The sequence below is a fragment of the Rhinatrema bivittatum genome, chromosome 13 (assembly GCF_901001135.1).
Source record: "Rhinatrema bivittatum chromosome 13, aRhiBiv1.1, whole genome shotgun sequence".
NCBI classification, from domain to species: Eukaryota; Metazoa; Chordata; class Amphibia; order Gymnophiona; family Rhinatrematidae; genus Rhinatrema; species Rhinatrema bivittatum.
This window is the reverse complement of record NC_042627.1, coordinates 82,766,702-82,793,514: the sequence shown is the minus strand read 5'-3', so window position 1 is coordinate 82,793,514 and position 26,813 is coordinate 82,766,702. Positions and strand designations below refer to the sequence as shown.

General features: G+C 46.7%; 1 protein-coding gene across 6 annotated transcripts in view; it reads left to right on the top strand.

Annotated features, from left to right (window-relative positions):
• The window catches only part of CTDSPL2 (CTD small phosphatase like 2), a 127,558-nt gene that overhangs the window by 29,694 nt on the left and 71,051 nt on the right, over positions 1-26,813 (top strand). For 5 of the 6 annotated variants that reach the window (XM_029574687.1, XM_029574684.1, XM_029574685.1 and 2 more), the window contains 5 exons: positions 2,060-2,272; positions 15,523-15,661; positions 16,208-16,357; positions 16,675-16,890; positions 25,882-25,960. In XM_029574687.1, the coding sequence (XP_029430547.1) occupies positions 2,087-2,272; positions 15,523-15,661; positions 16,208-16,357; positions 16,675-16,890; positions 25,882-25,960 (770 nt within the window). In that variant the 5' untranslated portion in view covers positions 2,060-2,086. The remainder of the gene's footprint in view (positions 1-2,059; positions 2,273-15,522; positions 15,662-16,207; positions 16,358-16,674; positions 16,891-25,881; positions 25,961-26,813) is intronic. The other variant, XM_029574686.1, reaches the window with a different exon arrangement.

Below are 26,813 nucleotides of genomic sequence, written 5' to 3'. Positions count from 1 at the left end.
TGACTTCAGTGCTGGGAAAAATAGTGGAAACTTTCTTTTCTTTGCATGCCCTACAGATTTAATTCAGGTTTTATGTCAAAACCTAAATTAAATCTGAATTAAAGTAAGAGCCCATCTTCATTTTTTCATGGTTTATATAATCTGTCTCTTGCTGCAGCGGGTCCATGAACAGGTTCACCATAGCCTATAACTGCACCAGGGTTGTGAATCTTCACGTGAAGATTCAGCTCTATCACGGCCTTATCTTTAGTGCTACAAGTGGGCTTTTTTTTGTCCTAGGCATTGTGTAACTAATATGAATTTTTCTTTGTCCTTCCTTTCATACTTCAGTAGTAGTAGTAGTAGTCATCTTGTTGAAATTTAGTGTAGATATTATACAGTGAGGTCACCGCATAAAGGTACTCCAGCAAAATTTGGTGAGATAAATTTACTCAATGTCTTTCCCAGACCCCTAGTGTTAATATTTTTACTGTAGAATTCCTGTCCTGTTTTTGCTAAATCACAGCTTTAATTATCTTTTTTAACACTTTTGCTCTAAAAGAGTCCATAATAAAAAAAATAGTAGAATTATATAGCAAAACTAAACTGTATGGTTCCATATATTTCAACTTTTCACTTATGAGAATTCCTACAGAATAAAAAGTGCTAGGCTGTTTTGAATGGAGACAATCTACCTTATAAATGGCCTGTGACCGACGGCCCGCAAATGCGCAGTAGAGACCAGCTCTACCGCGCATGTGCGGGCGAGCACGTCGCTCTGAGCCAGCGTCAGAAAAAAAGAAAAAACAATGGCGGCGTCCAGTGGCAGCGGCGGCGGCGTTGGGTGGCGGCGTCCAGTGGCAGCGGCGGCGGCGTTGGGTGGCGGCGTCCGGTGGTAGCGGCGGCGGGTGGCAGCGGCATGGCGGCGTCCGGTGGTAGCGGCGGCGGCGTCCAGCGGCGGCGGCGTTGGGTGGTAGCGGCGGCGGCGGGTGGCGGCGTCCAGCGGCGGCGGTGTTGGGTGGCAGCGGCGGCAGCGGCAGCGAGGGAGGAGAGAGAGGGACTGAGTGAGAGGGGAGGAGAGAGAGGGAGTGGGACTGAGTGAGAGGGAGAGAGGGAGTGGGACTGAGTGAGTGGGAGGGAGTGAGTGGGACGGAGGGAGAGGGGGGGGACTGAGTGAGGGGGGAGGGAGATAGAGAGGGAGTGGGACTGAGGAAGAGTGGGACATAGAGGGAGGGGGGAGGGAGTGGGACAGAGGGAGGGAGTGGGACTGAGGGAGAGGGGGAGGGAGTGGGACTGAGGGAGAGTGGGAGTGGGAGAGGGGGAGGGAGTGGGACTGAGGGAGAGTGAGAGGGAGGGAGAGAGGGGGGGAGGGAGTGAGACTGAGTGAGAGGAGAGGGAGGAGTGGGTGGGAGGTAGGGGGTGGAGGGGAGAGAGAATGAGGGGGAGGTGAGAGACAGAGGGATGTAGCCCTTTTTAACGGCTTAACGGCGGTGGCAGCGAGGGAGGAGAGAGAGTGAGGGACTGAGTGAGAGGGGAGGAGAGAGAGGGAGTGGGACTGAGTGAGAGGGAGAGAGGGAGTGAGAGGGAGAGAGGGAGTGAGAGGGAGAGAGGGAGTGGGAGGGAGGGGAGTGGGACGGAAGGAGTGGGACTGAGGGAGGGAGGAGGGAGTGGGACTGAGGGAGAGTGAGAGGGAGGGAGAGAGGGGGGAGGGAGGGAGTGAGACTGAGTGGGAGGGAGGGACTGAGAGGGAGGGAGGTAGGGGGTGGAGGGAGTGGGACTGAGGGAGAGTGAGTGGGAGGAGAGGGAGGAGTGGGAGGAGTGGGTGAGAGGGAGGGAGGTAGGGGGTGGAGGGGAGAGAGAATGAGGGGGAGGTGAGAGACAGAGGGATGTAGCCCGTTTTAACGGGCTTAACGGCTTGTAGTTTAATAAAGTGAAAAAACACTGAGCTGTTTTGGGCTTCTGAATGATGATGATCAGGAGGCTATGTATATGGTGGGATTTTGTCATATTTTCTTAACAACCTTGTATCCAATGTATTAACACATACTAAACATTTGTATTTCTCTGTTTTCCTTTTAAGTTTTACATGTGGTAGACTGTATAAAAGATGAGGCTGAGAACGCGGAAAGCTTCTCAACAGTCTAGTCCATCTCTTACCCTCCGTGCTGTGAGGGTGAAGCGGAAACACTCTGAGATTGAAGAAGGTTTATCTGTTGGAGAGGAAAAGCTGCAGAAGAATGAAACAGGGTTACTGTCTTCAATCAAAAAGTTCATTAAAGGAAGCACACCCAAGGTATGGACTCTGCCTATTTCTGCAAGGCTTCAAGTGTTGGTGTTGAATTTTTCAGTGTGTTTATTGTAATCCATGTTTGAACATTTTGAGAATATGTGGAATATAGTTTTTTGTTAAATAAATAAATGCACTTTGTTTTTCTGTCAATTAAGCAGGGCTGAATTAGCCATGATCTGTGATAGTGCGCCGCCTGGCGGCACGGGACAGAAACTTCTCTCAAAACTATAGAGCTTTTGCTCTGCTGAGCATGTGCGGGAGTCTTCAGCATCCCCTCAGCTTCTTTTGTCTGCACTGTGCACGGACGGTATTCTCTTGTCTCTATGTTCTTTGGGTGTGTTAACCTTTTTTTTTTTTTTTATTTTCCTTGCTCAGTGAACTTCAAAACAGCACTTTTCAAAGCTACTTCCTGGCTGGGAAAGAGGGAAAAAAGGAAGGGGGGGATCGTGATGTGCTGAAGGAGGTGGACGTGTGCTGCTGATGCTCCCGGGCCTCCGGCATAATATCCTTCTTTGTCCTTAGTGTTCATAGTGAAATAACCAGATAGAAATATTTCCCGAGATGTCCCTTCAGAATTGCTACCAGCGATGTGGGCTGGTAAATACAGTAAAACTACAAAAAGCTGTAATAAAGTAGCGGTGGCTTGCAGAGAGCAGACAGAGAGGCAGGCCTCTGATGATGAATGGCCTGCTCTGGGAATTCCAGGACAGAGTTCGAAGCAGCTCCAGGGATGAATCGTTTTCAACTAAATTCATGACCATGATTAATTAAAATCTGGCAGTAGTGGTGAAGAAAGTGGCAGAATTGGTGGCTTCTGTGCAGGATACATAGACACGGATGGATACAATGGAGACAAGAATGGAGGAGGTGGAGCTAGCGCTGACAGAGAAGGGGCGCAAGATAGATGGGAACATAAGATAGGCCACATTGTGTCAGACAAAGGGTCTATCAAGCCCAGTATCCTGTTTCCAACAGTGGCAAATCCAAGTCACAAGTACCCAAACATTAAATAAATCAGGCTACTGTTGCTTATTAATTAATAGCAGTTTATGGATTTTTCTCTAGGAACTTATCCAAACCTTGTTTAAAGCCAGTTACACTAACTGCTGTAACCACATCCTATGGCAATGAATTCCAGAGCTTAACTATGCGCTGAGTGAAAAAGAATTTTCTTCATATTTTGTTTTAAGTGAGCTACTTGCTAACTTCATGGAGTGCCCCTTAGTTCTTCTATTATCTTAGAGAGTAAATAACTAGTTTACATTAACTTGTTCAAGTCCTTTTATGATTTTGTAGGCTTCTATCATATCTCTCCCCCCCCCCCCCCCCCTCAGTCGACTCTTCTCCAAACTGAACTGTCCTAACTTCATTACCCTTTCCTCATAGGGCAGCCCTTCCATGCCCCTTATCATTTTGGTCACCCTTCTCTGCACTTCTCCAGTGCAACTATATCTTTTTGGAGATGCGACAGAATTGTACATAGTATTCAAGATGTGGTCTCACCATGAAGCGATACAGAGGCATTATGACATCCATCGTTTTATTTTGCCACTCCCTTCTTAATAATTCCTAACATTCTGTTTGCTAATTTGATCACCACAGCACACTGATTTCAATGTATTATTCACTATGACGCCAAGATGTGTTTCCTGGATAGTAACTCCTAAGATAAAACCTAACATTGTGTAAGTACAGCAAGGATTATTTTTCCCTACATGCATCACTTTGCACTTGTCCACGTTAAATTTCATCTGCCATTTGGAAGCCCAATCTTCCAGTTTCGCAAGGTCCTTCTGCAATTTATCACAATCTGCTTGAGATTTAACTACTCTGCATAATTTTGTGCCATCCGCAAATTTGATCATCTCATTCGTCGTACCCCTTTTCAAATCATTTATAAATTCCTAGTGTGTAGCTAGATGGACTCAGGACCAGTAGGTTATGTGTTTCTCTGCTAGCAGATGGGAGACTGAATCAGGTTTCAAAGCTGATGTCACCCTAGATATACCCTGCAGTGACTTCAGCTCTTCAGAATCTCTCCATCTCCTTAGCAGCTGTAGACGCTATCCCCACACTAGCACGGTGTTAGCAGGATTGCAGCATTAATCCAAAGAGAGAAATTTTTACCTTTACATTAAAGGAAGATCGAGCCCCACTCTCCTGTGGTGATACCCAAGGGTCCCTCCCCCAGTTGAGAATTCCTGAGGTGATTTCTGAGATCCCTCAGAGGTGTTCCTTGGTCTGGGAGCCTTAGCTGCTGAAACAGCTGAAAGGCAGCAGCTGCAGAAGCCGAGCGGAGCGGTGAAGGCCAAAGCCCTCTCCCCTCGCAGCCAGAGACTGCCTCTGTACTCAGCCGTAAGCACTGAGACCAGGTAAGTAGAGAAGAACTCCTTCGATCCAGAGACGTGGAAGAGCTTTGGTAAATCTTTCCTCCTGTCTCCTTGCTTGGCACACCATACCAACTTCGTTCTCGATCTCCGTTCAGGCGAGGGAAGGGGGTTCCGAGCAGCTCAGGTTCGGGCTCAGGCCCGACCTGAGCTTCCCAATGAAGTTGGGCTGACCCATCCACGGGAAGAGGAGATAGGGGGTTGACTTTCCCTCTTCTACTAGCGATGGGTCAAGATCACGTCGGACAAATGGATACTGGACATCATACGAGAAGGCTACGCTCTGGAATTTTGCAGCATCCCTCGAAACAGGTTCACAATATCACCTTGCCACTCCCAGCTCAAGAAACTGAAAGTAGAAACCACACTGATAAGGCTCCTCAGTCTGAGGGCTATAACTCCAGTACTAACACCCCAAGTAAATACGGGGCATTATTCCATCTATTTTATCATGCCCAAGAAAGAGGGCTCAAACTCCAGGAGCAAGTGATCTGGGTGATGTATGACAACACAACAACGGTCGCCTACATCAAACACCAGGGAGGAACCAAGAGCCATCATGTGTCTCTGGAAATAGACCCCCTTATGGAATGGGCGGAGTTAAACCTACAAGGGATCTTGGCCTCCCACATCGCAGGAAAAGACAACGTCACAGCGGACTTCCTCAGCAGGGAAAGCCTGGACCCGGGGGAATGGATGCTGTCAACCAAAGGCTTCTAGCTTCTAGTAAATCGCTGGGGCCTCCCGTGATACACAGACATGCGAAGGCTCCTCGTGGGGAGTCCTCTGTGCTTCCCCCCACACAGAGACCTTCTCCAGCAGAGTCCGATTCTTCACGAAGATCCATCTCGATTCTCTTACTTGTCTGGCCCTTGAGAGGGCTCGCCTGAAGAAGTGCAGTTACTCGATGGCCGTGATCGCCACCTTGCTTCACGCGCGGAAGTACTCAATGTCCCTGGCATACATACGGATCTGGAGAATATTTGAGGCCTGGTGCAAGGGCTACGGGGTGCGCCCGCGAACGGCCAAGATCCCCATGATTCTGGAATTTTTACAGGATGGCCTGAAGAAAGGGTTGTCCCTCAGGATCCAGATAGAAGCCCTCTCCTGCTTCAGGACTGAGGTGAACGGAAACAGTCTGTCAGCACATCCAGACTTGGCCCATTTCCTAAAGGGGTTAAACAACTCTGACCACCTTTAAAGTGGCTGGTCCCCCTATGGAACCTCAATCTAGTACTGGACTTTCTAGCAGGATCTTCCTTCAGACTGATGCGCAGTCTGTCGCTATGCCTGTTAACACTAAAGACAGTATTCTTGGTGGCAATATGCTCGGCCCGTCGCATCTTGAAACTACAGGCACTATTCTGTCGGGAACCATTCTCTCAATTTACTCCAGGAACAGTACTGCTTCGCACTGTCCTCTCCTTCTTACCAAAGGTGGTCTCGGAGTTTCACTTGAATCAATCCATCTCCTTACAGACACCGGAGGGATACAAGGTCACAGAAGACTCCCGCCTTCTTCGCCATCTAAATGTTGGCAGACTCCTAGTATGGTACCTGGAGATCTTGGAACCGGTGCGCAAGACAGATCACTTGTTTATTCTTCATGGCGGGAAGAAACAGGGCAAAGCGGCTTCGCGAGCTACTATAGCCCACTGGATCAAGGAAGTAATCAAGGCAGCTTACGTAGAGGCAGGGAAGCCTTTACCCCTTTAGGTCAAAGCTCATTCTGCTAGGGCCCAGGCAGTATCCTGGGCGGAGTCTATGCTACTGTCGCCTGCCGACATCCGTCGAGCAGCGACGTGGTCTTCCCTACACACCTTCTCCAGGTTCTACCGCCTGAATGTCCAGGCTCAAGAGGACGCAGCCTTTGCAAGGGCGGTGCTTTCTGGACCTCGGGCAGCCTCTCACCCTGCCTCTCGCCTCGTTTGGGCATTTGTACATCCCACTGGTCCTGAGTCCATCTGCTACACGCTAGAAAATGGCAAAATTACTTACCTAATAATTTTGTTTTCCTTAGTGTAGACAGATGGACTCAGCATCCCACCCATGGCTGCCCAGGAGAGGCACCAAGGAATATCCCATGAGGCGAACCTCGATTCCATATGAATATGGGTATGTTGTTGCCCTACCCCTAGTTCAGGGCATCCACAGTATGGCTGGTTTCGACCCTTATGTTGGTTGAGTACACTGGCAGTCTCCAGGAACGGGTATCTCACCAAGCAAAGAAATCGTTTAATCTTTCCACCATGGCCTTATCTTCCCTAAGTGCCCCATAAACCCCTCGATGATCTAATAGTCCAACCGACTCCCTCGCAGGCTTTCTGCCAACTTCTTTTCAAATTCTCTCTTAGCCTATCTTTTGAATGTCTTAACATTTAACTTTCCAATGCTTATGCTTTATCCTATTTTGTTCTGATGGCGACCCTTCCAATTTAAGAATGAAGATCTTTAGCCTCTTTCACCTCACTTTTTAGCCATGCTGGCAATTGTTTGACCTTCCTTCCACCTTGCTTAATGTGTGGAATACATCAGGACTGTGCAACTAGGATGGTATTTTTTAACAATGTCCGCACCTATTACACACTTTTTACCTTTCTAACTGCACCTTTCAGTTTTGTGTGTTTTGTTTTTTTCTCATTTTAGCAAAGTTTCCCTTTTCAAAGTTTAGTCCTAGAGCTGTGGATTTACTTACTGTCCCCCTTCTAGTCATTAATTCAAATTTGATCATATTATGATCACTATTGCCAAGTGGCTCCACCACCGTTACCTTTCTCACCAAATCCTGTGCTCCACTGAGAAGTAGATCTAAAATTGCTCCCTCTCTAGTCGGTTCCTGAATCAATTGCTCCATAAAGCTATCATTTATTACATCCAGGAACGTTATCTCTCTAGCATGTCCCGATGATACATTTACCCAGTCAATATTGGGGTAATTGAAGTCTACAGAAAATAATAACAGTTAATCCCAATGCACAACGAACTACAATATCTCACTACAAGACGTTGTGAAACTCAAATTTTTCTTCAATGTGCACATTGAAGAAAAATGTGCACATTGAAGAAAAATTTGAGTTTCACAACGTCTTGTAGTGAGGTAATTGAAGTCTCCCATTATTACCGCACTACCAGTTTGTTTAGCTTCCCTAATTTATCTGGGCATTTCACTGTCCGGCTCACCATCTTGGCCAGGTGGACGGTAGTATACTTCTATCACTATTGTCTTCCCTAACACAAAGTTATTTCTATCCATAAAGATTCAATTGTACATTTAGTCTCATGCAGGATGTTTATCTTGTTGGACTCTATGCGATCCCGGACATAAAGCGCCAACCCGCCTCCCAGATGCACCTCTCTGTCATTGCGATATAATTTGTACCCTGGTATAGCACTGTCCCATTGGTTATCCTCCTTCCACCTGAGAAGCCAATTAAGTCTGTCATCATTCACTGCTATACATTCTAATTCTCCCATCTTACTTCTTAGACCTGCCTTCTGACTAGCTATTCAATATAGATACACAAACATACTAAATAATATACTCCAATAGTTTACTTCTCCCCACTACTTTTAAGTTTTAAAAATTTCCCCAAGCAGTACTTACTGATTCTTTTCAGCCACCAGCAAGGTGATCCTCTCCTCTGTTCTCTCAGTAATTGTCAGAAAAAGTAGACAATCTGGAAAATATGGTCCATTGGTGAAATATACAAGCAGTGGGTCTGCCCAAAGACAAGGAAGGTACCACTCTTCTAAGGTTTTTTGTGCACTGGCTTCCAGAAGTAATTGGTCTGCAAGCAAAGGACAGACGGATTAAGCTCCAGGCCTGGGCAGACGGCCAAGAACCATAATCATGCAGACCCACTCCTTTCCTGACAAAATGCGCATCCTAAACAGGGCAAGAGAGAAGGGTGAAATCTTATATAAGAATAAGAGTCATAGTCTTCCAAGACCTCTCTTCAGTAGTGCAGAAAAAGCGAGCAGGCTAGGCAGTGATCAAGTGAATTTTGCAACAGAAAGGCCTCACGTATGTGCTGTTGTAACCGGCTTGTCTAAAGGTAGTCATTAACAATCAAGAGAAGATCTTTGAATTGCTGGCAGAAGTTCAGTGTTACTTTGACTGAGTGGGAGAAGCATTGCCGGTACAGAGGCAGAGAGATGCAGTGACACGACACGAGGCCTAAACACGTGGATGCCGCACTTTGAGTGTGCGGAATGGCCATAGCTGGGCACAGCAGTGGGATGTGATATTCGGTGATGATGGCCAGAGACTGTGAGCATGTTCTCCTGGGATATTTTATCTTTTATTTTTCTTTACTGTTTTTGGGTGCGTAGGATGTTTTGTTTTTTTAAAGCTAGAGTTTTGGGAGACAAGCTGGAGAAAGGGGTGCAGGGTGGATAGTGTTTTTCAAGTTATGAGAAGCAGCAAATATTTGGAGTTCAAAGAACTTCTTGCACAGAGTTGTTTCTGGAAAAGATATCAGATGCCTTCAGCTGTCCGAGATCTATTTTGTTGGGGTCTCTGAGGGTGATTTGGTGCATCAGTTCATAGACAAGAGGTGAGGAAGACAGATGCTTTAGGATGATGGCGCATAGTTACAGGGTGTCTAGGAAAACTTCAGCTGGCCCCTTACTACTTCAACTTCATTGGCTCCCAGTTGCTTTCCGTTGCAAATTTAAATGTTTGATTTTAGCATTTAAGGCCTTGCACAGAATAGGTTCAGCAAATTTGAGGAAGCGCTTGAAATGGAGCGAGTCAACTAGACTCTTACAATCTAAAGGGAAATTTCTGTTAGAAATTACTGTTAGAAATTCCTTCTGTAAAGTGCTTTCGACAAAACAACATTTATGGGTAGTGCCCTAGTATTTTGGAATGATTTCCCTCTTGAATTAAGGGAGGAAATTGATTGATTATAAAAATGTTCAGAAGAATGCTGCAAACCTGGTTTATGTTTCAATCTCTCACTATCTGATGTGGCTGTTAACAAGAAGGAATACATTTTGTTGTAGCTAATATTAGGTAGGCATGGAGAGAGAGAGTTATGTATATGAATGTGTATGTCATATTTTAATTTGTGTATTCATATTGTTTTGTATATTTTATTTTTACTAGTGTTTTATTGTGCCTATATTTTTATTTCTTATTATTTTTAATAAGTTGTACATCGCTTCAAGCAATTTTGAATCAGTGAAACTATTCAGATTTTTTTTTTTTTTAAATAAAATAAATATCCTACTTTGGCCGCTGGGAACTGGAATATTTGTTTGGAGCTGGGCATGAACTGGTTGTGATGGAGGAGCCAGAGCAGAATAAAGAAATTAAGGGTTAGATTAAGGAGACAGAGTTGGTGGATGTTTGGAGAGCTGAATTTCCCAGTGGTAGGGACTATAAATATTACTCAGCTGTTCTCAGCATTTATAGTTGTTTAGATTACGTCCTCTGTTCGCGAACTCTAGTGGGTAGAGTAGTGGGGACTGATATTTTACCCTGCTAAGTCTCTCAGTTAATCATCCTGTAGAGCTGTCACTTAATACCGTGCAAGATCTGACAAGGGTGTGCTTGTGGCAGTTGAATGTATCCATGCTAGGAGAGGAGGATTTCATGCAAATGATAGTAAAGGAGATTAAAGCCTTCCAAGAAATTCACTCTACTGAAGAATATAGCCTGGTGGTGCTTTGGGAAACACTTAAAGCGGTACGCTGCAGCTAAATAATAGGATATAAGAGTTATCGCAGAAGGGTTCGTGAAGCAAAGGAAAAGTTGATAGAGAGATTGCTAGGCTAGAGTCGTTACATAAAAGAGGTGGTAGTTAAAAAAAAAAAAAAAAGTCTGGAAACAGTTATTGGTGTGGAGGCACAATTTGGAGTTATTGCAAACTGATAAAATAGAGAAAGCAATGTGTTTTATGCGCCAGAAGTTTTATGAGCACGGGAGGAAGGCAGGCAAATTACGCATTTGCTTAAGAAAAGAACTAGAGGTACATAATTACGAAAATAAGGACAGCAGGGGTTGTCGGGAAACACTAGGATTATTAATGATACCTTTCAAGATTATTATGCGGATTTATATGCTGGGAGGGAGACATGCTTCTTAGAGGCAATTGCTGAGTATTTAGGAAAAGTACAGCTCCTAGGTTTGCTGAAGAGCACAATGAATGGCTGAGGAAACCTCATATGATTGAGGGAACTGGGAATGGCAGTGAAGCTGCTCCCTTTAGGTAAAAGCCTGGGCCCTGGTGGCTTCCCCCTTGACTTCTATAAGAAATTCTTTCTAGAATTCGTTTTGTCATTTAAAGGGAAACCCAAATTGCCAGCATAGGTTGACGGATGCCACATTTCCAAGGAGAGGAAGAAGATTCTGGGTCCTATAAGCCCATTTCTCTATTGAATGATGATATTAAGATGTTGCAATTGAGATTGGAAACCATACTGCCCCATTTATTGACTCTTTACTGCCAGAACTCAGAGGCCTTTCAAATTATTTCTCTCGCCAGACAGCACTAGGCTCCAGGTTTGGTGTGGCATTGGATGCTGAAAAGGCATTTGATAAGTTGCACTGATCTTTTCTCTTTGCGGTTTTGCGTGCTTTCCATCTCGATGTGTATGTCATGAGGTGGATTTGGGTTCATTATATGCATCCAGTGGCATGGGTTTTAACAAATGGGTCCTTGTCCCATGAGTTTCCAATACAGCAGGGTACTAGGCAAGGGTGCTCGTTGTCACCATTGTTGTTTGATCTCTCTATTGAGGTGCTGGCCTGGGTGGTTCGGGAGAATAAGGAAACTTAAAGGATACAGTTTTTTCTGCAAGGATCATAAAATCTCCTTATATGCTGATGAAGTGTTGTAGTTACAGCTGTAGCCACTTCAGTGCCTAGGGTTCTTTAAGTTCTGGAGGAGTACAGAGTGGTTTCTGGATACAAGGTTAATTACCAGAAATCTGAATTATTTTGACAGGTGGCACAACTGAGCGTATGATACTGAAGTGTCTACAGAACTTCAAAGTGGCAAAGGAGGATTTCAAATACTTAGGTTTTTATATCCCATGTAACTGGTCAGATTTATGTAGGATGAATTATGCTCCCATTTACAATAAAATACTAGAAGGTTTGCGGCAGGGGTCAGGACTCCTAATTACACGGGCGGGTCGAATAGGGATACTTAAAATGAACATCCTGCCTAGAATTATGTCTCTTACAACATGTTCCTGTGGACTTGCCTTGAAAATTCTTAATGGGCAGATTTCACAGTTTATTTGGTAGGGGAAGGCCCCAAGGGTGAAAATGTGTGTGCTCTGGAAATCCAGAAATGGCAGTGGGGGATGGCATTGCCTTATCTTTTAGGCTATTACTGGCCTCATGAATTGACAGTCTAAGAATGTAGATTAATAGAGATTATTCTCAATAGTGGTATTCATTGGAGGCGGGCGTGTCAGGATGTGTAGATATCATATTATTGCCATGCATGCCTGCTGCTTCGGTACAGGTGTGGAAAATTGTGCGTTCTTGTCCCATAATTGCGCATACGTTTCGGGTATGGCGGGTAATATGTAAGGGGATGGGTGTGGTTATGGATGTTCGTGCACCAGTGACTGTGTTGTGGAAGAACCCATTTCTTCAGTTAACGCTTTGCACGCAGACTTTCAGAACTGGTGGAGTTTGGGGTTAAGATATTTAGGACAGATGTGGGATGAAGAGGGTTGGTGTTCATTTGAAGATTTTCAAATCAAATATGACTTGGGAGAAGAGACTAGAGGAAGCTATGATAGATTTAAGGCCCAGATGATTTAGACGGAAGGAGTGATGTAGGTTAGACTGTCACCTTCTTGAGTGGAACAGGTGTTTTTGGTTGCGGGATGGGCAAGAGGGGCATTGCTACTTTATACCGGGCAATTATTGGAACACAATTGATAGATATGGGGGGGGGCAATCTGGAAAAAAGTACACAATTTAAATATGTAGTTAGAGGACAGAGTTCATGTATAAGCTGGTGAGAACACCACATAAATATCCCCTATATTATGCTAAGTTTTCCACAGGGGCATTTTATCTTTATTGGAGGGGTTGTGGGGAGGATGGGTCTTACATGTATGGTGGGTATGTCCTTAGCGCAGACATTTTGGAATGAGGTAGAAACTAAAATGAAGGCAATAATAGGCTGTCAGGTGAGTCTCCAGTGCTGGGTCTGCTTGGGCTTTGGGCTGACGTAGCACTTGTTAGTTCTTTGCACAAGCTGGAAAATCATCTTCATGCTGCTAGATTCACAATTGCTACATGCTGGAGATCACAACCTTTGCTCTCACATTGTTATAGGCAAGTACAGCATATAGCAGTTATTGAAAAAATGGCATTTGCTTTACTTAAGAAATCTCTTGTTTATGGCAAAGTGTGGGAACCTTACTGGAGGCAACTGGGAGAGGGAGGATGGTGTCCTGCATTGTAGAAGACCCCTGACGTTCTGAATAGTGGACAAGGACACTGATTACTCGGATAGAATGGGGATTGCCTAGCTTCTGTATTTAGGTTTGTAATAGAATGCCTGTGTCTAGAGATGCTGTATATCTTGTTTACAATTGTAATGTCTGCTGATTGTTTAAATAAACAGTAAAAAAAAAAAAAAAAGAAAGAGGATTCAATCATGGCAAATAGAGCAGCCACTGGCTTCAAGGCTTACTCCTGTGACCAGATCATGTCACTTACAAATGGCCATGACCTGTGTTATCTATATCTGGGCCCCTACCATGATCAGGCAAATTGTGGTCCCTGTTGACAGTTCTCCCAATGGACGCAAAGAACCAGGGTGGTGAAGATTGAAACCCTGAGATTGCAAGCCCAGCCTCAGGCCTCATCGATCCTGCCTTTTGATTGGGGTGGGGGCAACTGCTACATCCAGTACTATCATCTCTTCATGTGACAGCATGGAGGTTGAGCGCACGGTATTGAGTCAGTTCAGAGCCTTGGATCCGGTGCAAGAACGCAAACTTTCAACCCAACAAATGGGACCATTACGCCAACTAGCATTCCTCACGTGGAGTAGACCCTTTTACTTGTGAATCAAAGGTTCTACTAGACTACTTGCTTCACCTATCCCACTCAGGACTAGCAACTTCATCAGTCAGTGTTCATCTAAGCATCAAAGCAGCGTATCATGTACGTGAAGATGGCCATCCCGTCTTAATTCACCCTTTGATATCAAAGTTCATGAAAGGGCTGACATGATTGCATCTGCTGGTTACAAAGCCTCAGGTGCCCTGGAACATTACTGTATTGCTTACAGCCCTTACAAAATCCCTGTTCAAACCACTCAAAATGACCTCCCTTAAATACATTATATGGAAGGTCCTATTTCTCATTGCAGTGACTAGACATGTTAAGTGAGTAAACTCTAAGCACTTGTTCACCTGCCTCCTTACCTGCAGTTCTATCATAGCAAAGTGATATTACAGCCACAACCAAAGTTTCTGCCAAAGGTGGTATCTACTTTTCATGCTTCCTACCTTCTTTCCCAAACCCCATGTCCATGAAGATGAGAAATTCTTTACATACATTTGATTGCAAACGCGCCTTGGCATATTACAAGCACTGTACACAAGCGTGCCAAAAGACACCTCAACAGGCTTGGAGTATCCGTTTCAAAGAGCAGCCTATCAAATTGGATAACTAACTGTATCCAACACTGCTATACAGCAGCTCCTCTAGACCTTGCTGGCCCAGTGAGAGCACTTCAGGTGACTGCAACTGCTATATTTATAGCGCATCTTTGAGGGGTGCCTATTGAAGACAATTGCAAAGTGGCCCCTTGGTCCTCTGTGCATACCTTCACTGCTTACTACTGTCTGGACTCTGTAGCTACAAAAGACAGCGCAGTGGGACATGCTCTCCACGGTGGGGTCCAGGTTGCAAAAAAAAAGTTTCTTGATGCAATCCTCAAATATGGGACTCCCGATAGATCATGACTAATTCAGCCCTGCTTATGAACAGATAAAAGCAAGTTTGCTTACCATAAGTGGTGTTTTCCATAGATGGCAGGATGAGATGCCCACCCTCCTCCCTGGACAGCAAACTCTCTTACCTATAGAATATTTTGGAATGGACTGAGGGGATGCTGATGAAGTTTGTGTGGGAATTCTCGCACATGCTCAGTGAAACAAAAGCTCTATAGCTTTGAGAAAGTTTCCGCCAGTACCACCAGGGGGCACACTACACAGATCATAGCTAATTAATCCTGCAATCTACGGAAAACACCGTTTACGGTAAGCAAACTTGCTTTTCCTTATGAACCAAAGGAATCAATTACAGAATGTCTCACATGTGAAATGAAAAGGAAAATAAATGCATTTCTCCACAACAGCATCTTATCAGAACAAATTGAGTATTCCCTCTCCCTCCCAAATTTGTATGTTTCTGTCTGACTTGCTGTCCTGTAACCAGAGGAGCTACCAACCAGATGAGCGCAGGTTTGTCAGTAAGACAAGCTCTTGTTTGTCTTATTCTTCTTGAAATAGTTGGGGTTTTTTAATGGTGATAGAAAAAAACACATAATTCCAGCATAGAATTACCAAATATTCATGAAGGCTGAAAAAGGATAATTGTACATTTAGACACAAAGTTTATGGTATGAAATCATTAATGCTTCATTATGTAATTATAGATGGTTAAAAATATTGTTTCAATTTTAACAAGTTTGCAAGTTTCCATTCTCCACTACAAAGTTCTGAAAATGAGCTGCTCCTTTCATAGTTGTACACCTCTAGGTACAGCTGGGGTTAGCTGAGTGGCATTCACAGTTGTATGTTGCATGCATAGAGAATGGTGGTACTAATAAAAGATGACTGCTCAGGTTTTTCCTTTCATTCCCTTTTTGGGTTAAGGAAGAAAGAGAAAATCCTGCAAAGAGGAGTAGGACGGAATATGATCTAGACAACAATCTGATCACATCTACGCCTCGGACAGGCGACAAATCCAGTAAACCAATCTCCCGAGTGCGACAGAAAAGTCAGGTCAATGGAGGTTTGTAAATATTGGCTTCACAGGTTAATATTGTGAGGGACGGGAAAGAAAGGTCAGGGCATTATAGTACATAAAACTTTCCTAGCTTCAGGACCTGCTTGTAGGTTTTCTTAACTTTTTGCAGTTTTTGACCAGTGGTTAGGATTTGTTTAGTGTCTGTGATGGGATGGACTGAACACACAACTTAAGTATGGAAACTGGGATCTTTACAGAAGCTGTTGGCTGGAGCTTTAGTACTGTGTGGGCTGGAGCAAATATTAAACCCTGGAGAAAAGTATGAAACTGCTGTGATACATTTATATACCAATTAAGGTCTGTTTAAGTCGAGATTGATTAGCTCTTAGTAAAAAATAAATGGTAGTGTTATGCATTTATGCAGCTTTATATGTTATCTGTGGAGTCCTGTCTGTTTAGAACTGAATAGAGAGCATGCTGAAAACATGCACTCAGCTATATTTAATGTTTAGGCAGGTTTAAAGGTTTTATTTTCAAATGAAAATAAAATGGACTTTAAAGAATCATACCGATGGGCTCTGTGCTTTCCAGAAGCTGGAAACTATGATGTCACTATCCAGCATGTGAAAGAAAATGGAAAAGCAGAAGATGCCACTGGTGCTGTCAGCCCCCCAAGGACTACATTACTGGGGACCATATTCTCTCCTGTCTTCAACTTCTTTTCACCAGCAAATAAAAATGGTAAGTGTCCCAAAGCTTTCTGAAAATGAGATAAAACATAAATAGCATTGGAAGGCAGTTTCAGCTTTGCCAGCTGAGAAGCAGCATTTAAACTCTTATGACATCTCAAATAAATGTGATATCCAGCAACTCTCATTGAGCGTTTTAAGATCCTAGGCTAAGGAATTCTGAAGTCATCACCTAGTACAGCTCTTTGCATTTGTTTCCCTGTTTATATATGATTTTAGATCTGACTTGCCCAGCCCTTGTTTGCTGGAAATATTGATATCTGGCCAAGTAGATTAATCAATGGTAAGTTTGCTGGAATATGATTTCAGGGACATCTGGATCTGATTCCCCAGGACAAGCCGTGGAGGCAGAAGAGATAGTTAAACAACTTGATATGGAACAGGTAGATGAGATCACTACTGGCACTGCAACGTCAACCAATGGGGTGGCTTACTCCAGTCAAACAGCACAGATCCGACCTGCAATCAATAACGGTTTAGAGGAGGTAGAGGAGGCACCTGGCCATGACCTTCCACCACTTACAGGTGAGATGTACAGAGGACTTGTTTCCTGTTTTTAAAAAAAAAAAAAGCAATAGTCACTTACCAGAGTGCTGCAAGAGGAGAAGTAATATCAAAGGCATTTCCTGAACATACCCAGATCAGTCCAGACAATTGGGTTTATTCATCCCTACCAGCAGATGGAGGCAGAGAACAAATCTTTGAGCACTGCTACATATCTGAGAGCGCCACCTGCAGTCCCTCGGTATTTCTCTGCCTCCAGCAGATGGTAGAGGTGTTTACCTCCAGCCTCAACTGATCTTGTGTTTGGAAGATTTCTGTTCCCCGAGGTGCCAGGTTCCTGTTGAGGGCCATTCCTCGTGTTGAGCCGGGCGAATCGGGAGGTTGGATCCCCCTAGCAGCTTTTAGTCCGTGACCCCGGGACTACTGACAGCCAGCGGACTGGTTCCCTCAGTGGGTCCCAAAGTCCTCCTCCGCCTGCCCCTTGGATTCAGGGAAGTGTATCCTCCTGTGGGGCTCTCTTTCTTTCCTGAGTTCTTGCTGCTGGGGTTTTCTTGGGGGGGGGGGAAGCTAGGAGGCTCAGCAGCAGCGGCATCTCTCTGTCTGGGCTGCTGGTCAGGCGGCCTGCTCGGCGGGATCATCAAGGGTTGGCCCTGGAGGATCGGCTTTTGCCGCCTCAGGAAGGTGTCCCCAGCTGGGGGAAGTGCCCCTTCTTTGTGTGTTTTGTTTTTTTTACGGTGGCGCCCGCACACATTTCCCACAGCATCAGCGCTTCTGATTCACGCCGGCAGGAACTTTGTGGCGGTGCACCCTCTAGTTCCTGCTCCGCGGTGGACGCATGTTGCGCCCCTCGTGAATTCAGCGCAATGACAGGCAGCTGGTGGAGGCCTGCGGAGTCTAATCCACATATCTCAACCCCCTTCTCCCTTTGCTCGGGGTGTGCTTCGGCCAAGCCTGCAAGACAGAGTCTTTGCAGTCAGCACGGACCGCAGGAGGGCCTCAGGCCTGCGGTCCTTCCCCCATGGATGGGGAGTTGGGTAAGGGGGGCCCAATCCCGGGGCTCCAGAGATTCCCCCTCCCTTATCCCCCGCGGTCCAACAGCATGCGGAGGGGGCATCTGGGCCGGATCCCGGCAGCCCAGAAGAGCCCTCTGGACCAGAGGGGCTTCTCGCACGAATTCGTCCTTTTGCTCCATGAGGCTTTTCTGTCTAGGGAGGTCGGGAAGAGGCGTGTTAAGGACAGTCCTTCCGACTCCGCTAAGAGATCGAGGGGTGACCCATTGAGGGCCGCGGGATCGTGGGGGCAGCCTCAGGGACCCCGCTCAGGGCGCCTGGGTTCAGATACCAGGGATTCGGAGGATTTGGATGACCCTCAGGATGAGGTTGGCTTGTTTCTGGCGGAGGACCTAGATGCTGGCCCGGATGGAGGGGTATCCCCAAGATCCGGATGACCCTAAGGATGATCAAGGGGCCCAAAGCTGAGGGCGCAACAACCCGCACGTGGTCCGCCTGTTCAAGAGGGAGGAGTTGAGATCCCTTATCTCCCAGGTGCTGGAGGAATTGTGGGGGTTAAGCTCTCCCTGGAGGAATTGGATAACGAGGGGGTTAATCCAGTGTTGGACGGGCTGCGGAAACCCCCCCAGCGCCTTCCCCATTCCTAAGAAGATCCAGAAGCTGATCAGCCGGCAGTGGGACTTCCGGACTCCGGCTTGAAAGTGGGGAGAGCAATGGCAAAGCTTTATCTATTGCTGCAGGATCATTTGGATTCCCTCAAGATCCTGCTTTCTTGAATACTAATACAGTTGTTGTCTCTTCCACCTCCTGTTGGAAAGGCTATTCCACGAATAGATATCCTTTCTGAGAAGAAATATTAGCTTTTTGTTATTCTTCAGAATAAATTTAGAAATTTCTAGAATTTCCTTTTCACTGAAAAATATGTCCTTATTTTCATTATTTAATACCTTTAGGAGTATTTAAAAGTTTCTATCCTGTTGCTTCTCGGTACTAAGGGATATACATTTTGACCAATTGAATGGCTTAAAGAAAGGAAATTACCAGACCTAGAACTAAACTACACTTTGTTAAAGAGCAACTCAGGGAGCATTTTATCCAGTTCCACAGGCACAAAAGCCTCCAAAAAGGAGGAGAGTATCCACTTCAGACAGTGGATCACAGATGTCTGCTATGACTTGCTCCTTGACAAAAATTAAATTACATGCTAGTAAAATTAAGGGAGGAACAAAGAACTATGATATACATAGTTCCCTTCTGGCCCATTCAAATGTGGTTTCCTCACCTTCATTTGTCAGTTAGGGAACCTATTCACCTGAACTCTCTTCCAGCTCTTGTGTCACAGAATCAATGGAACTTGCTTCATCCCAGCATTTTCTCATTATCTCCAACAATATGAATGTTAGAGAGAGTAAATTTTTTTTTGGCTGTACAGATACTGTTGCTCACATCTAGAACACCTTCAATCAGTACCTCTTACTCTTTCAACTAGAGGTTGTTTACCCCTTAGCACAGACAAGGGTATAAATCTCTTCTCCTGTTTTTCACCAAAGTTATTATACTACCTTTTTGACATATCTGAACCTGGCTTGAAAACAAATTCAGTCTAAGTTCACCTTACCACAATAAGCACTTGCCATTATCAGAAAGAAGGAAAACCAATATCTTCACATGCTCTACATAAAAACCTTCATCAAGCCCAGTATCCTGTTTCCAACAGTGACCAATCCAGATCACAAGTACCTGGAAAGATCCCAAATAGTTGATAGATTCCTTGCTGCTTTTTTGCACTGATCAACAAATGGCTTTCTCCATTAATAACAATTTATAGATTTTTCCTCCAGGAACTTGTGCAGATTTTTTTTAAACCCAGCTATGCTACCTTCTTTTACTACATCCTCTGGAAATGAATGCCAGAGCTTAATTGTATGTACATTGACAGGCCAATGCATGGATGTGGATAAGTGGCAGTACTAAGTCCAATAAATCTAGACTTCTTTTTTTTGTTTGTTTTTTACTTTCTCACAGGACAAGCAGGATGGTAGTCCTCACATATGGGTGACATCATCAGGATGGAGCCCAATCACGAAAAACTTCTGTCAAAGTTTCCAGAACTTTGACTGGCCCCTACTGGGCAATGCCCAGCATGGCACTAACCCTGCAGCCAGCAGGGGGTCCCCCTTCAGTCTTCTTTTTTCCGCGCAGCAGTAGCCTCGCGGTAAAGGAGCTCTGAAGAGATTCCTGACAAGAATTTTCCTCACGGAATTATTTAAAGTTAAATTACCCCACAGGGGTCCCTCCTCTTAACTTTTCTCTGACCGTGGTACTCCGGTAAGTTTTTACCCATTTTCCGTCGATTGCCGTTGAGTTTGGCCCTTGCGGCCTACTGGCCATCGACCGTACCGCGGCTCAATTTTTTTCAATGGCCATGGCGTCTGAGTTCCGTTGGTGCCCGGACTGTACTCGCACCATGTCTATCACAGACCCCCATGGAGTCTGTGTAATGTGTTTAGGCCGTGAGTACGATGTCCTGACTTGCACCAAATGTGCCCTTATGACACCAAAAGGTCGCAAGGTCAGAATGGAGAAGATGGAACTCCTCTTCCATGCTCAAACCCCGACTCTGTCCATCGCATCGACATCATCGGAACCGGCACCGTCGACTTCACGCCAGCATCATCCACCGACCGTGACCAACTGCCATCGACACCCTCTACTCCCCCTCCAGATCGAGGGGATCGCAGGGAGAAACATTGCCGTCGCAAGACTCGGACCATCGAGGGAGCGAAATCATTGACTGAGCTGCCGTCGAAAAAGCCCCGTCCAGGAAAGGCACCAACCATTCCTGCGACCGGGTCACCGAGGCAACCCTCACCTGATCAGGGTTTGGGAGTCACGATTCCACCTGTAAAGGTGGTCCCTCCGGCTATGCCTCTGCCTCCCTCTTCTGTTCCGGAGCCGGGGCTGCTTGCTCCAGGTCTCCAAGAAGAACTGGACCGGCTGGTTCAGGAGGCCATCGACAAGGCGATGCAACGTCTCCAGGTTCCTCCAGCACCAATTGTGGAACCTGTCATCGACCCGATTCCAGCAGCGCTAGCACCGCTGCTATCCAGAATGGAGGCGCTGATGGCTGCCCTTCCACCGATGGATCCCAGGTCTCCGATGCCTCTCATGCCCTCCCCGATGACAGCTTCATTGGGAGGAGAAACACCATTCCGCATCCCTCCATCGGGAGTTTTGCCTCAACCATCGATGCCGATACGCCCCTCACCACCGATTCATCCGTCTGTGCCGATACGTCCGCCGGCGCCATCGAGTCATCCATCGGTGCCCTCGATGCCTGCACCGGTGCCTTCGATGCCATCATCGGTGCCTCCGGTGATTCCTCCGATGTTTTCGGAGCCTAGACCGGGACCCTCAGGTATCCAACCCCCTTCACTTCCTAAAGGACAGTCTGCTGATCCTTATGACACTTGGGGTGATGATACTTCAACAGACACCGATGACTTATCTTCACCACCTCTAGGGGACTCCTCTAGGTCCCAGTCTTGGCCCCAGTCCTTTTGAGGACGTCGGCCCTTCCGAGATGCTGCTCCCATTGCCCCGCGCCCACCTCCCAATGAGAATCCGCAGGCCCATCCCTCCGTTCCAAACTTAGCTGGTCATTTGTCTCTGTTCGTGGAGGAATGGGCCAAAATCGCGTCGGACCAGTGGGTCCTTGAAACCATAGGCAAAGGCCATGCCTTAGAGTTTGCTCGCACCATCCCGGACCTATACATGGTCTCCCCTTGCGGCCACCGGAAGCAGGCCGTGGTGACTCAGACTCTTACAAGGCTCCAGAGGCTGGGGGCCATCCTCCCGGTTCCAGAGGCAGAACAGGGTGCAGACCAATATTCTATCTACTTCGTGATCCCAAAGAAGGATGACTCTTTCCGTCCCATCCTGGATCTCAAGAGGGTCCATCGAGCCCTCAAGGTGCCCCATTTCCGGATGGAAACCCTTCGGGCAGTGATAGCGGCGGTCCATCCCGGAGAGGTTTTGGCCTCCCTCGACCTGACGGAGGCCTACTTGCACATACTGATCCGTGCCGAACATCAGAGATTTCTCCGGTTCCACATCCTGGGCCAACACTTCCAGTTCCGGGCCCTGCCCTTCGGTCTCGCCATGGCACCACGCACGTTTACCAAGGTGATGGTGATGGTGGCGGCAGCCCTTCGGAAGGACGGGGTACTGGCTCACCCGTACTTGGACAATTGGTTAATCCGGGCCAAGTTGGAAGCCCTATGCCGCCAGGCAGTGGACCGGGTACTTGCTCTTCTGTTGTCCCTAGAATGGATCGTCAATTTTTCCAAGAGCAATCTCCATCCGACCCAGGTCTTGGAATTTCTGGGGGCTCGCTTCGATACCCGCGTCGGCAAGGTGTTTCTGCCGGACTCGAGAGCTTTCAAGCTGATGGATCAGGTTCAGAGCTTCTTTTCCATGCCTCTTCCCGCGGCGTGGGACTATCTGCAGGTCCTGGGAACCATGGCTTCCACGATCGACCTGGTCCTCTGGGCTTTTGCACATATGCGTCCTTTACAGAGAGCTTTGCTGACCCACTGGCAGCCGGTATCAGAACAGTTTCAGATGCAGCTCCCACTTTCCGACTCTACCATCAGCGACTTACAATGGTGGCTTTCTCTCAAGCACCTCCTTCGTGGAATGTCCCTTCGGACCCCGCAATGGATGGTAGTCACGACGGATGCCAGCCTTTCCGGTTGGAGTGCGGTGTGCCAGTCCCAAACCTTGCAGGGACACTGGTCCCTAACTCAGTCGCACTGGCACATCAAACATCTGGAGACTCGTGCGGTTCGCCTGGCACTCAAGGCACTCCTTCCACTACTGCGGCGACGAGCAGTCCAGGTACTCTCGGACAATTCTACTACCGTGGCGTACATCAATCGCCAGGGGGGCACCAGGAGTCAACTGGTGGCCTCGAAGCAAGTTGGCTTCTCACGTGGGCGGAACGACACCTGGATTGCCTCGCAGCTTCTCACTTTGCAGGCAACAAGAATATTCAAGCCGACTTCTGGAGCCGTCAACGTCTGGATCCAGGCGAGTGGGAGTTGTCAGACGCCATGGCCCTAATCGTCAGCAAGTGGGGTCCCCCGCACCTGGATTTGATGGCAACTCTGAACAACGCCAAGGCTCCACGGTTCTTCAGCCGCCGGCGGGAACACTGCTCGGAAGGGGTAGATGCTCTGGCCCTTCCATGGCCGTGCGGTGTTCTTCTGTACGTATTTCCTCCTTGGCCCCTCATAGGGAGAATGCTCAGGCGGATAGAGCTTCACAGCGGTCCGGTCATTCTCATAGCACCCGCGTGGCCTCGCAGGCCGTGGTTCACGGACCTAGTCAATCTTGCGTTGGACGGTCCCCTCCGCCTCGGCCATCTTCAATACCTTCTCCGCCAAGGTCCCGTATTTTTCAACCAGGCGGATCGCTTTTGTCTTGCGACCTGGCTTTTGAACGGCAAAGGTTAAGACGGAGGGGATATGCTGCGGACGTCATCTCCACTATTTTGCGGGCTCGCAAAACTTCTACTTCCCTCGCCTATGTACGGGTCTGGAAGGTTTTCGAGATGGTCTGTGAAGAAGCGGGCGTTACGGCACGTTCGGCACCAGTTTCGCTAGTCCTCTCCTTTCTCCAGCATGGCCTCTCTAAGGCTCTCCTTTGGCTCGCTCCGCTTACAGATGTCTGCCCTAGGTTCTCTCTTTGGAAGTCTCGAAGGCTACGTGGTTATGTCTCATCCAGATGTTGTCCCCAAAGGGGTCAAACATTTGAAGCCGCCATTGCGTCCCACTTGTCCCTCGTGGTCCTCCAGGCCCTCTGTCAGGCTCCTTTTGAGCCCCTTCACCGTTCTACCCTCAAGGATTTGACGCTAAAGGCGGTGTTTTTCGTTTCTATTTGCTCCGCTAGACGGGTATCTGAGATCCAAGCATTGTCTTGCCGTGAGCCCTTTTTACATTTCTCGGACTCCGGGGTCTCTCTTAAGACTGACCCATCTTTCCTCCCGAAGGTTGTGTCCTCATTTCATGTCAGTCAGTCTGTGGAGCTCCCCGCATTTCTTCTACGGACATTGCAAGTCCTAGCGGGGATGATCTTCGCCATCTGGATGTCAGACGTGTTCTTATGCGTTATCTGAAGGTGACTAATGACTTTCGAGTATCGGATCATCTCTTCGTCTTATGGAGTGGCTCCAACCGGGGCAATCAGGCCTCTAAGACTACAATATCTCGCTGTTTGAAGGAAGCGATCTCGTCAGCTTACATCTGTCAGGGTTGTCTGGTCCCGGAGGGCCTTAAGGCCCATTCCTTGCATTCTCAAGCTGCTTCCTGGACGGAAAGCCAGTCGGTCTCCTTGCAGGAGATATGCAGGGCAGTTACTTGGAAGTCCCTGCATATTTTGCTCGGCATTATCGCCTTCATGTTTAGGCGCCAGTGTTTTGGTCTTTTGGGCAGCAGGTTCTTCGAGCAGGACTGTCAAGGTCCCACCCTGTCTAGGGAAGCTTTGGTACATCCCATGGTCTGGACTGATCCACAGGGAATGGAAAATTAGTTCTTACCTGTTAATTTTCATTCCTGTAGTACCATGGATCAGTCCAAACACCCTTCTCTTCCTTGCATTCCTGTCCGCTCAAAGATCCTTATACTACTCTTCCAAGGCTGTTTCTATTCTATGGGTTCATTAATAGGAGGCACCGGAAGCATCTGTGTGATGACTGTGGACATTTATGCAAGAGTGTCCATGCACAGAGTTCAATCGCTGTTTTTATCTTGTTTCCAATTTTCAGAGTTCTCTTGTTTGCTTGAGTTCTTCTGTTACTTGCTTGTTCGATGGTGTTTATTTCTCTGCTTTGACAATGGTTATACTGAAGGGCTACAGGGTAGGCTCTGTCCTCATATAGGATACCCTTTCAGTTTTGGTCTGTCTCCACCTGCTGGACAGGAGGCTCAACCCATGGTCTGGACTGATCCGTGGTACTACAGGGACGAAAATTAACAGGTAAGAACTAATTTTCCTTTATGTACAATGATCTTAAAGACATACAAGTGGCAGTAAACAATAGAACAGACTCTTTTTGAACTCAGGTAGTCTCTAAACTTTAAGTACAAGCAATTTACCTTACAGATAAGTCCTGAATCAGTACACTGGGACTCTGTCCCTGGGGCCTGTCTAACCTGTCTAGGTCCTCAAGTTTTATGCTCAGGGGTTGGATGCCTCCCTACTCCCAGGATACCTTGGGGAGTCCAAGCTTAAGGAGGACCAGGAGGGGTACCTTTAAGGTAGATTGAGGGAGACGCCTTTCTACACTCCCTCACAAGGGGTATACTGGAGTTTCACCTATATATAGTGGCGATGATATTGCAGGGAATCTTTGTGCTCTGACTCCATCTGCTGGTAGAGGGCCTTAACCCAACCGTAAGGACTCACTGAACTGGTGTACAAGGATCTAGAGGTGAAAGACTTGTAACCTTGTGCTAGTTCCATAGAATCATAAAACATGATGGCAGCTAAAGACCATATGGCCGTGGTTGTCCCATGCTTTTTTGAATTCTGAGGTTGTCCTTGTTTCAACCACCCTTTCTGTAAATAAATACTTCCTTAGATTACTTCTGAATCCTACCCCCTTTCAACCTCATTCCAGATCTTCCTGTGCATTTATTCCTTGAAGATATTTATCATATCTCCCCATTCCTCCAAGGTATATATGTTTAGATCTTTGTCTGCCATCCAGATCTATAAGTGATAAGCCCTGAATCCCTGTGCTCATCCCCTGAACCCTCCTTTCCTAGAGGTGACAGGCTTTGAATTCCTGTGCTCATCTTCTGAGCCATCCAGGCCTCTACTGTGAAAGGTGCTTTGGAGGTCTGTGGCTGGATTGTATAAAAGGTATTTGGGTAAGAAGCTTTAGACCCTTGCCGTAGACTTTGCTGTTTTATTAAGTCTGTCTTGATTTTCATTGTAGCCCCGGTTTCTCCAGAAAGTGTCTATTCCTCGGCACATCCTGAGGCCACTTATGAAGAAGACTGGGAGGTCTTTGACCCGTAAGTATTAACATTTTCTTTTGAGGGATATCTTGAATCTCTGCACCAAGAACATTGTCACAGAACTGTGACCTAGTCAGATAAATAATGAAAAGTTGCCATTTCCCTCTTATATTGTAGTGATGTTACACAGACAGATTAAAGATTTATACAGTGATTGTACCTTTTAATCGTTGCATCCCATCCATGATTTTATAAACTTCTGTCAAGCTAAAGAGCCTTTCTTCACAAAGGAGCTGTTGCCCCTTTACCATTTTTGTTTCCTTTCTCTGTACCTTTCATACAGGCCCATACAGTAAATTGCACAGGAGAGCCGGCGCTCCGAGGCTCTCCCAACGCGCACCCAGGCCACTCTCCTGGGAGTGCGATTCTGTATTTAAGTTAGGGCCCATGCTAATAAGGAGACGCTAGGGACACTTGCACGTCCCTAGCGCCTCCTTATTGGCGGAAGCGGTGGCGGAAGCGGTGGCTGACAGCCGATGCTTAATTTTACCGGCGTCTGTTGTCAAACCCACTGACAGCCAAGGGTTTGGAACATGGATGCCGGCAAAATTGAGCGTCCATCTTCCAACCGCAGGCCGCGAGCAGATTTTTTTTTTTTTTAATTTTTGGGGCCTCCGACTTAATATCTCCATGATATTAAGTCGGAGGGAGTACAGAAAAGCAGTTTTTCCTGCTTTTCTGTTCATTTGCCTGGTGCTGTCTGAGATTAACTCCTTTGGCAGGAGTTAATTTCTGAGAGTAAAATGTGTGATGAGCGCTATTAGTTTTGGGGGGGGGGGGAGGGGGTTGGACGCGCGTTTTCCACACGCTTTACCCCTTACTATATAAGGGGTAATAATAGCGCGTCAAA